The sequence below is a fragment of the Podarcis tiliguerta genome (assembly GCF_965153285.1).
Source record: "Podarcis tiliguerta genome assembly, chromosome: 18".
Taxonomy (NCBI): Eukaryota; Metazoa; Chordata; class Lepidosauria; order Squamata; family Lacertidae; genus Podarcis; species Podarcis tiliguerta.
The window spans coordinates 1070136-1081451 of record NC_139551.1 but is presented as its reverse complement, the minus strand read 5'-3'; the positions used below and the strand labels follow the sequence as shown (position 1 = coordinate 1081451).

Sequence of the window (11316 nt, the reverse complement as noted above, 5' to 3'; positions counted from 1 at the left end):
CCCGCGTCCCGTTATTATTGAATAGGACACCCCTATTTTCATCAGAGAAATGTTGCAGAGTCCGAAGTTAGCCAACGAACTATCCAACCTTAAAAATTCACCCGAAGGCAGCCCTGTATCGGGAAGTCATTTTATTTCTTTAAACAGTTGCTGTTTTCTTACATTTTTATATACGTTGGAAGCCGGAAAACCCAAGTCAGATGGGGCTAGGCATCAATCACATCATCATTATTATTATTATTATTATGGAATGGGATGCCCCTATTTTCACTGGAGAGAGGCTGGAAGGTATGTGCCTGGCCCTCGCGAGCATGGAAAGGAACCTGAGGCCAGGAGGTGGGGGGAGCCAGCCAGCGGCCCCCTTCCCCCTCGCCTTCAATAGGGCCTTTTTCCCCTGTCGGTCGGGGATTCTGCAAGCCTTTGCTGTGGTCCAGCCTCTCGCCTGAGCTCTGCGGCCTGCCTTGCCTGGCTCCCTGGCCGCCCTCCAGAGCTTTCAAAGGATTTCTGTTTGGGGCTGGAGGAGGGTGCCAGGTTTCTTTCCACCGCCCCCCCCCCAGTTGTTGTGCTTTGGGCCGCGTGTTCGCAGGAAGGGGAGCCAAGCAGGGCTTCCTGAACGAGCGCCTGGGAGAGGAAACGAAGGCATCATCAGCAAAGGGGAGGCAGGCGGTTAAAAATAACTTGGGTATATAAAGGCTGCTGAGGATCCCCTCTCTCTCTCTCGCAGCCGGTCCTTGCTGCTGCTGCAACAGCCTCCGGGCTGCTGCGCACTCCTGGCAAGGGGGCCTTTGGGCAGCCGAGGCCGGCCGGCCTCAGTTTCCCCTCCGGGGAAAGGGCAGCAGAATGCTCCCTCTGGCCCTGAAGACGTACACGCAACCCACAATCCATCACCCACTTTTGCCGCCTTCTGTCCGTTGGGATAGAGGCGTCCCGGGGACCAGTGCCAGATTTACGTATAAGCTAAACAAGCTCCAGCTTAGGGCCCCACTCTCTTGGGGCCACCCAAAAATATTTAAAGGGAAAAAACAACAACTGGATGTACAATTCCAAAATGTAAGATAAAAAGCAAATAGAATAAAACCTGCATACAGCAACAGTGTTTTGTGTTGTGTAGGCTCCTATGGTGTAAGTCACGGGCCCCGTCTGCTAGCCTGCACCCGTAAATATCACTGCCTTGCTCCTTTCTATATACAGGGCGCCTAAAGGTAAAGGTAAAGGGACCCCTGACCATTAGGTCCAGTCGTGGCCGACTCTGGGGTCGCGGCGCTCATCTCGCTTTACTGGCCGATGGAGCCGGCGTACAGCTTCCGGGTCATGTGGCCAGCAGGACTAAGCCGCTTCTGGCGAACCAGAGCAGCGCACGGAAACGCCGTTTACCTTCCCGCCGGAGCGGTACCTATTTATCTACTTGCACTTTGAGGTGCTTTCGAACTGCTAGGTGGGCAGGAGCAGGGACCGAGCAACGGGAGCTCACCCCGTCATTGCGGGGATTTGAACCGCCAACCTTCTGATCAGCAAGCCCTAGGCTCTGTGGTTTAACCCACAGTGCCACCCACATCCCTATATAGCATATATTCAACACAAAAAACACAAAGGGATGGAATAGGACGTCCCTATTTTCAGGGGAGAAACGTTGGAGGGGATGGAATAGTATGTCCCTATTTTCAGGGGAGAAACGTTGGAGAGGATGGAATAGGACGTCCCTCTTTTCAGGGGAGAAACGTTGGAGGGGATGGAATAGGACGTCCCTCTTTTCAGGGGAGAAACGTTGGAGGGGATGGAATAGGACGTCCCTCTTTTCAGGGGAGAAATGTTGGAGGGGATGGAATAGGACGTCCCTATTTTCACGGTAGAAACGTTGGAGGGGATGGAATAGGACATCCCTATTTCCATCAGTGAAATGTTGGGGGGGATGGAGTTATCTGACCCCCCAAGCCATACGAAGGCAATCCTCTATAGGGAAGTTTTAAAAAATGTTTAATGTTGTATTCTGTTTTTCTATATGTTGGAAGCTGCCCACAGTGTGCCAGGGCAATCAGATGGTATATAAATAGTAAAAATCATCGTTATGGACTGGGACGTCCCTATATTCATCGGAGGAATGTCGGAGGCCATGCAATGCGGTCATCGGCCTCCTTCCTCCTGCTGCCCCCAGCCAGCCTCTGAATCACACTTCCACGAATTCAAGTTGGGAACAGGACGGCCCGGGCAGGTGCTGCCAGCAAAAAGGGGTCCCTGACTCAGCCACCATGGACGCTTTTTCCGCACGGAAGATCCCAGCATTGCAAGGGCGAATTGGTCAAGATCTCAGGGCGCCTTCTTCTCCCTCGACCCGGAGAGCATTCTGCACACGCTCAGAGGGACCTCCATTTCGGACGCTGCCCTCAAAAAATCTGGCACCAATGCTGCTGCCACAGGGCTGACTCCTTCCTCTGGGATTTAGTTCCTCCGATTAACAACACCGGCCTGCCATTTTTGATAACCGAGCTTTCTAGGCCATCCCATAATACTAGGCTCTCGGGCAGGCAGTGGATTTAGGATTTGAGCAAGAGACAGCAAACCTTTGTCTTTCATTCATTCAGCTTTCATTGGGCATAATTTAGACAACGGAATCATAACAGAGATATAAATAATAATAATAAAAATTAAACGTTAAACGAGACTCAATAGCCACCGTTGAATGAAATTAAGCAGTTATAATTTGACTTTAGAAAAGCTCAGCTAAATGTCCTGAACAGGGGCCCAATCTCTGCCGGGCCGTGGGAGCCAACGCACCCCCAAATTTTCAAGGAGGGGGGCTAGGCACGTCTTTCCTTTCCTTTGATGGGGTTCCTGCTTTACACCCGCAGTCTGAATGTAGCCCTTCTTTGTTTTTGTGGGGGTTTTTGCGTGTAAAGTATCTCCTATAAATCGCTACATTGAATCTGGAACTTCATGGTTTTGTTCTTTTTATATCAGTTACAGAAAAATTTTAAAAGTACAAAATTACAAGTGCACAAAGTAAGACACTCAAAAAGAAGAAGAGGAAACAATAAGCAGTACCCACGTAGAAAACACAACACAACAAGAAAAAGATACTGTGTACATTATTTTAAAAGTGCGGGGGGAATTCAGGCTTTGAATAACTCTTGCAATGTTACAAAGACTTTGGAAACAAGGGAGGGCTATAATTTGGATGGACTAAAATATGCAGTTGACAGAGGTATTTGAAGAAGCCATGGAGGGGAAGAGGAAAGTCCTAAGATTTGAAAGAACCTTGTTTTATATTCTAGCAGTGGGACAGATGCTAGCTGGCTTATGCAATGCATGCAAGTCTGTTGGGTGCAAGTCTCTTGGGTGACCCGGAAACTGCAACTAATCCAGAATGCGGCAGCCAGACTGGGGACTGGGAGTGGAGACCATATAACATCAGTCCTGAAAGACCTACATTGGCTCCCAGGACATTTCCAAGCACAACTCAAAGTGTTGGTGCTGACCTTGAAAGCCCTAAACGGCCCAGTAGACCTGAAGGAGCGTCTCCACCCCCATTGTCCAGCCCAGACACCTGGGTCCATCTCCCGAGGGTCTTCTGGCGGTTCCCTCCCTGTGAGAAGCGAGGTTACAGGGAACTGGGCAGAGGGCCTTCTCGGTGGTGGCACCCTCCCATCAGATGTCAAGGAAATAAACAACTATCTGAATTTTAGAAGACATCTGAAGGCAGCCCTGTTTAGGGAAGTTTTTAATGTTTGATGTTTTGTCGCGTTTTTAATATTTTATGGGGAGCCGCGCAGAGTGGCTGGGGAAACACAGCCAGATGGGCAGGGTACAAGTAATATTATTATTATTATTATTATTATTATTATTATTATTATTATTATTCAGAGTCATGCTGAGGACACAGCGCACCCCCACCAAGGCCGGGAGTCCCTGGTGCTTCCCCTAGATTGCACATGGCGAGGATCACAATATTTACCCGTAGCCACGAAGAGGTGAGTCTGCACATTCTCTCCTCCCCCAAGGCGGCCTGGTGCGTCACGCAAAGACACCCACAGGCGCTTGCCTCCTTGCGCCCAGGAGGGGCGTCAGCTAGGTTTCCTTGGTGAAGGGAAGTTTTCCACCCACAGCAGCGACTGACAAGAGGAGGCATTGCACAAGTGCGACATCGCAAAGGCATGACTCACGTGGGGGTTGCCGGTTACGGAGGGAGCCCTCCTTCTCCTCTCTCTGAACTCTGGAAGACAAAAACCTCTGAACTGTGCATCACCGCTTTTAAGCGCTTTGCAGCAGGGAAGCTCAGCTGTCAGTGGCTGGGAGAGGATTGTCGTCTCCTCTCGAGTAATGAGCCGCCGATTCTTCATGCAACATGCAAGGCAACACAACGACCAAATGCAACGACGTGATAGCAATATACACTCTTGATATAATACGAAATATATGAAATCACCTAAACAGAAAACCTAGGGATCTCTGAAAGTCACAAAATATGCACTCTTAATGGATTCTCTTGGAAACATAAAAGACAGCCATGCCTCATGTTACATTTGCTCTGAAAGGGAAGCCAGGGCAAGCTCCTTCGGGGCAGAGCAACCAGGGAAATAGGCTCCAGGTAAGGCCCTATTTAAGCAGGCCAGAGCAAAGTTGAAATATAAGAAAACGTTGTGTGTGTGTGTGTGTGTGTGTGTGTGTGTGTGTTTTAAGCTCATGTTACCGGGAAGCAGTGAGACGGGATGGTTTTTTGAAATGCATTAACAAAAACAACTTATTACTTACACCCCGCTCACCTGGCCGGGCCTCCCCAGCCACTCTGGGCAGCTCCCAATAAGATGTTAAAAACATGATAAAACATCAAACATAAAAAACTTCCCTAAACAGGGCTGCCTTCAGATGTCTTCTAAAAGTCAGACGGTTGTTTATTTTCTTGACATCTGACAGGAGGGCGCCACCACCGAGAAGGCCCTCTGCCTGATTCGCTGTAACCGCACTTCTCGCAGGGAGGGAACCGTCAGAAGGCCCTCGGGAGGAGGACCCCGGTGTCCGGGGCGGAGACGCTCCTTCAGGGATACAGGGCCGTTTAGGGCTTTCAAGGTCAGAACCAACCCTTTGAATTGTGCTCGGGAAATGTACTAAACGTATAAAGCATTAATAAAGAAACAGAGTGAAAGAGAGAGTGTTGGTGCTGACCTTTAAAGCCCTAAATGGCCTGGGTCCTGTATCCCTGAAGGAGCATCTCCACCCCCATCATTCTGCCCAGACACAGAGGTCAAGCTCCGAGGGCCTTCTGGCAGTTCCCTCCCTGCGAGAAGCGAGGTTACAGAGAACCAGGCAGAGGGCCTTTTCGGGGTGGTGCCCACCCTGTGAAACTACCTCCTGTCAGATGTCAAGGAGATAAACAACTACAGTGGTACCTCGGTTTACGATCTTAATCCGTTCCTGAAGTCTGTTCTTAAACCGAAACCGTTCTTAAACCGTGGTGCGCTTTCCCTAGACTGAGGCAAAGTTTGCAAACTGGGACACTACTTCTGGTTTTGTGGAGTACGTAAACCGAATAGCTTGTTAACAGGGCTGTTCGTAACCCGAGATACCGCTGTATATGGCTTTTAGAAGACAGCCCTGTATGTCTCTTTGACCTCGTATCGTGTTTTTAATATTCCATTGGGAGCTGTCCAGTGTGGCTGGGGCAACACTGACAGATGGGTAGCATATAATTAAATTGTTGTTGTTGTTGTTGTTGATCATACAAGCTTCTTGCTAGGTTGTTGCTCTCAGTTCCAGCCTGTGAATGAAGTCTAATACCTCTGGACAACACAGCAGGGCTGTTGTTAACCACTCAAGAGTGTGAACTGTATCGCAGGGCTGTTGTTATAAGCCACCGCCTCCCAGCCACAGGCCCTTCTAAATCTGGGGGTGCGCCCAGCGTTGGTGTGGGGATGGGGGCTCCTTCCCCTCATTCACCACGTCATATGGGGCCAATATTATTTTCCCCATGGAATCTGGGAAGACCTTTTCCATGGAAAATCCAATAGCAGTTCTTCCAGATGAGGACTGTAAACTCAATTAGCACTAGTGGGTCAGTGTGCTCCCCCCACCCCCTGGAAAGGAGTAAATCGGGATGGTTTTGAATCGTTTTCATTTATGAAACCGTTTTCTATAAGGCGTGCCATTCTTGTCGAAGTGGTTTTATGTTGTTGCTTAAATTGCTGAGCGATGTTTCATACGAAATGGAAGAAAATAAATAGGTTGTGTGTGAGAGAGATTGGCATGCCAATGGCTGTTGAAAAAATGACCTTGCATGGGGAGCATTCATCGCATAATAACCCCCCCCCCCGCTAAACCAAAACAAAACACCACGCTGTTTTCTTGGCTCTGTACACCCGGGAAAGGCACCCTGTACGTGCTCAGAGGCACCAGCAACGCGCGCGGTCAGCGGGGGAACCGGGTTAGTAGCGGGTCCACTTTGTCGCTCCGCATCCACAGATCTAGAACAAACGGGCCACCCGCTTCACAGGGGGGGGTGGTGCTGCCGCCACCCAGACTTATTGGCGAGGGGGGAGCCGCCCAAAGAGGTGCCGGGGCTCAGGCGCGCAGGGCGACCCGCGAATGCCTTTACGCGCAGAGCGCGCAAGGAGCCAGCTGGCGAAGCGAGGGGTTCCCCGAGCATGTGAAGAGTGCCGGGGGGGGCCCCTGTGGGATCTGCAGCCGAGCAGGGAAGGTCCGAAGCCGGAGGAGGAGGAGGAGGAGAGGCTCGGCCTCTCTCTCTGCGCGCCACCGCTGCTGCTTCTCCTGCGCTGTCCGCCTTCCTTTTATAGCGGGGCTAAATTTAGGCCGGCCCGGGGCCGGGCCAAGCGGCAGTTCCAGCCCCCTCCAGGCAGCAGCGCCGGGTCCCTCCGCCGCCTGCCTTCCCGGGACGCGCTTCCTGCGCCCCCGCCATTGGCCTGCGCGCTCGACGGCGCGGCTTAAAAGGAAGGCGCCGGCCGCGCCGGGCAGCCACATCCAAAAGCCTTCGAGATCATGGCGCTCCTGCCCGCGCCAAGCCTGCCCTCCTTCGCCTCCTTCTGCAGGGACAGCCGACCGGCCCACCAAGTAAGTACCTCGCTCGCTCGCTCGCCCACCCGGCTCTCTGCACATGCTCAGAGGCACCGCGCTGGGCACTGAAAAGAGGGGCTTTGGGGACTTTGGGGGTGCTGCGGGGACTTCTCCAGGGGTCAGGAAGGTGGTGGGCGCGCCGGCTGCTTTTCTCCGACGGGGCGGGCGGAATCCGGGCTCCGCGCGCCCTTCGCTCACGGGTCTGTTTCTCCCCTTTTTGCAGCGCTGGAGTTGCGGGTTGCCAGCGGAGAAGCTGCCCTGCGGCGGAGACCTCTGCTGCCCTCCCGGGCCGGGCCTGGACGGGCTCTGCAGGCCGTCGAAGGACGACGAGGACCTCAACCACGTCCTGGACTTGATTCTCTCCATGGGCAGCGGCGCAGACGGAGGGTCTTTCGGCCCTGACAGCGGCGCGCCCCGCGGGGATTACGGCGCCGGACGGGAGCCCTTCTACGAGCTCAGCCCCTCGCCCGACGGCTGCGGTGGCGGCGGCGGCTACGAGCAAATGGAACGGGGCAGCCCTCCGCCCTACGGCGCCGCCAACGCTGCCCTCCTGCCCGAACTGGAAGCTGCCCCCTATGTTCCTTTCCCGGGGGCCAACGGTGGTTTCATCCAGGGCCGCTTCTTCGTCACGTCGGCGTTCGCGGAGGGCCCCAAGCCGGAGCTGTCGTGGCCCCAATCCTGCGCGCAGATCAAGCAAGAGGGCGCAACCCCTACGCCCTGCATGCTGGCTGCCTCTCCGCCGCTCCCGGGGGCAGAGACCCCTCCGCTCAGCCCCGACGACCTCTTGGCCGCCGCCGCCGAGTGCCAAGCCCCCCTCGGGCGCCACGCGCAGCCCCCCTACCCGGCGCCCTTCGCCCACCCTCTCCACTACCGCCAGCACCCATCGCAGCAGCAACAGAGCGCGCCGCCCGCCTTCGCCTTCTTCGACGACAGCCTGCCTTGCCCGGCCTCTGCCCCGAGGGGACTACTTACGCCTCCCTCGTCGCCGCTGGAGCTGTTGGAAGCCAAGCCCAAGCGCGGACGCCGCTCCTGGCCGCGCAAACGGACTGCTACCCACACCTGCACCTACGCCGGCTGCGGAAAGACTTACACCAAAAGCTCCCACCTGAAGGCTCACCTGCGCACTCACACAGGTAAGCGCAGGCTTTGCGCGCGCCAGGTGGCGCGAAGGACCCCACCGGAGAGGTCTGGACCAGAGAGTCCAACCCCCCCCCCGCCCCCACCTGAGGGTCTGGACAGGCCACCTAGCAACTCCCCCCTCCCCCCAAAAAATTTATTGGTTTTCTTTTTTACAAATCAGTGAAACTAAAACAAATTTAACACGCGATTCCCCCGCCCCCTGCTGTGGCAACTTGCATGCGCTGGATCGGGGTGCCAATTTGAATTTTTAAAATGGGGGGGTTTCCCCAGGTAAGTCCCGCCCCACATAATCGATCACATGGCACTACACACAATTGGAATGGCAATGCCCATTAATATATATATTATATGGGGGGGGGCTCTAATATTTTATTGTGGGGGGATGAGACCCCTACGCGCTGGATACTTTTCAATAGCGTTCCGTTATTTGCTGCTTTTGCTTCTAACCTCTTGCATTCCGATGCGAACTCCACGGAATCATTTTTTAAAAATCGCAAAGTTGAGCAAGCAAATAATACAATTGAAAGCCATTGCAAATATTGAGGGGCGCAGGGTGGAGTCTGTGGACCACCGCAGTTCGGGAGCCCCTGGTGGAGACGAAACTGAGGTGCATGGAGGGAAAAGCAGATTTTTTTTCTTCTTCTCTGCATCCGTTGAATCTTCCAAAACAGCACAGAAAGAGGTTTCCTGTAGCCTGGCCCCAGTTCTCTGAAAATCTGGCAGGCGTTGGCTGTTGCTAAACCACCGTCGATGCCACCACTAAAACTCTCTAATCCGAGAGCCATGGGCTCTCCAGACTGGCTGGCCGACCCACCTCGCCTTGTGGCATTGGGGTGTGTGTGGGGGGGGGCACATCGGTGCCCTTGCCGGTGCTGGTCCGCTAGGTATGTGACCATTGGTCATGCTGGCTGGGAGTGCAGCAACATCCCGGCGTGAAATTGCGCACAGTGGCTCACGAGAGCTTGGCAACGCTTAAGGTGGGGCTGAGCGCTGGGGGGCTCTGGGCTTGGGGGCGCTGCCAATTGACAGAGGCAGGCTGTGTCTTAGGGGGAACAAGGTGCCAGATGGGCGGCGTATAAACATTATTATTATTGCTGTTATTATCCGCACCCAAAGGGCGTCTCCAAGCCCAGCTGTGTTAGAGCCGCGTTTCCCCCAACTTGGATCCCCGGCTGTTTTTTTTCCCCGGACTACAACTCCCATCATCTGTAGCTAGCGGTCAGGGATGGTGGGAATTGTAGTCCGGGAAAAAACACCCAAGTTTGGGGAGCGCTGGGTTCAAATTCTCCCCCCTCCCCACTCAGCTTCGAAGCTCACTGGGTGACCTTGGGCTACTGCCTCTCTACATAACCTGCCTCGCAGGGTTGTCGTGGGGATCAAATGCTAGAATCGTAGTTGCGAGGGACCCTCAAAGGTCATCCAGCCCAACCCGCTGCGCTGCAGGAAGAGGGGGGAACCATGCACGTCGCCTCTTTAAGCTCCTTGGTTGCATTTCTATCCCAGGTATTCCTCCAATCGACACTTACCCCGCTTCCTTCCCTCCACAGGCGAGAAGCCCTACCATTGCAACTGGGACGGCTGCGGCTGGAAGTTTGCGCGTTCCGACGAGCTGACGCGCCACTACCGCAAGCACACCGGGCACCGGCCTTTCCAGTGCCACCTCTGCGACCGCGCCTTCTCTCGCTCCGACCACCTGGCGCTGCACATGAAGAGGCACATGTAGAGAGAGAGAGGGGGGACTCTCCAGGACTTAGTAGTCGGGATCCTGTAGCTGGTACTACGTCCGCCTGCGCCTGGGATGAGCGGGGAGGGAAAGGCTTGCGCTGGCCCCTGTAGGAGCGAGCAGGAGACGGGGGGGCTGCGGCCAGCGCCTCTCTCCAGGAGGCTGCGCGGAAACCTGACGGGCTGCTCTCTGCCCCCAACCCCGGGAGGGAGAATATGGGACTTAATTTATAGGGCTCTTGAGACGAGAGGGCTGTCCGGGTGTAAATAGTCGATCTGCGACCGCCCAGAAGATCAGCTGGAACGGAAGGCTCGGCTTGAGGATCGCGCGGAGGCAGGAGACGCCTCGCGCAAAACGCTCCCAGCTGCCTTAACCTACACTAGAGCTCTTTAACAAGGCTTGAGGTCTTGTGAAGAAACGACCTTTTTTTAAAAGAAAAGAAAAGAAAAGAATATATACATAAATAATGTACATAGTTTTATACACAAGTGTTGGGAGGATACAAGCGAAAGACGAAATGGGCCCGTTTCTTGCCCATGTTCACTTTTTTTGTGGGGGGAAATGAAAACTTTTATAAAATATATATTAAAGATTTCTTTTTCTAAATAAGCCTGATTCTTTCGTCTAGAAATCCTTTGGCCTGAAGGGGAATGGGGCGGGGGGGGAGGCAGGTGCAAGCCCCGGCCGCAAAAAGATGGTTGTTGCTGTTGTTATTCCTTGGCCCTATAGGTGCCCATAACCTACCCCCTCCCAGCTCCCCCAAAATCCGACGCCTGCCCCCCCCCCCCACGTCCCCAGCGCGCAAGAAATAGACCCGGGCACGGACCGCAGCAGGGCGAATGCTTTGCACCAGAAACGGCTCTCCAGTTCAAAAGCGAGCCAAGGCTATAATCTGAGTCTCATTTTTAGTTTACTCGACAGCTATTTCGGGAGCGCCCTGAAATCTCTTCCAGATGCTGCGGCAGCTGTGCCCGCGGCCGGGCGCTGTGGGCAAGCTGGTTTTGCGCGCGTGTGGGTATTTTAATGTGAAGCGTAAACACGGCATGTCAGTAATTGCAGAGTCCTTTTTGGAAGGGGGGAGGGATGCAGGACTGCTGCCGCTGTTCCCTAAAGGTTAGGGGGGGGTAGATGGAGACGCTGGAACAGAACAAGTTAGTTTCTTCGCTAACTAGACCCTTAAACGCGCCCGCCACCCGCTTGTGGTGCGTACAAACTGCGTGAGAGGCGCGCATCTTCCTCCACGCTCCAGAGGGTCGTTTTCTGACCCTCTTTATCGCATCTCTGCAAAGTAACCCCCGCCATTTCCCTTCCAGGGGTCTGTATCTGAACACTTTGTGATTGCTGGGCTGGCAATTTCCACAGCGCCATTAAAAAAACAAAAGACAAAAACGGGG

The 11316-nt window shown here is 54.0% G+C and overlaps 1 protein-coding gene across 1 annotated transcript; it reads left to right on the top strand.

The window, feature by feature from the left end:
• The first annotated feature begins 6852 nt into the window (after nucleotides 1-6852).
• KLF2 (KLF transcription factor 2) lies at nucleotides 6853-10523 on the top strand. The gene is made up of 3 exons (XM_083421305.1): nucleotides 6853-7056; nucleotides 7283-8192; nucleotides 9747-10523. The coding sequence occupies exons 1-3, from the start codon at nucleotides 6985-6987 to the stop codon at nucleotides 9920-9922; spliced, it is 1158 nt and encodes a 385-aa protein (XP_083277431.1). The 5' UTR covers nucleotides 6853-6984; the 3' UTR covers nucleotides 9923-10523.
• Nucleotides 10524-11316: the final 793 nt, after the last annotated feature.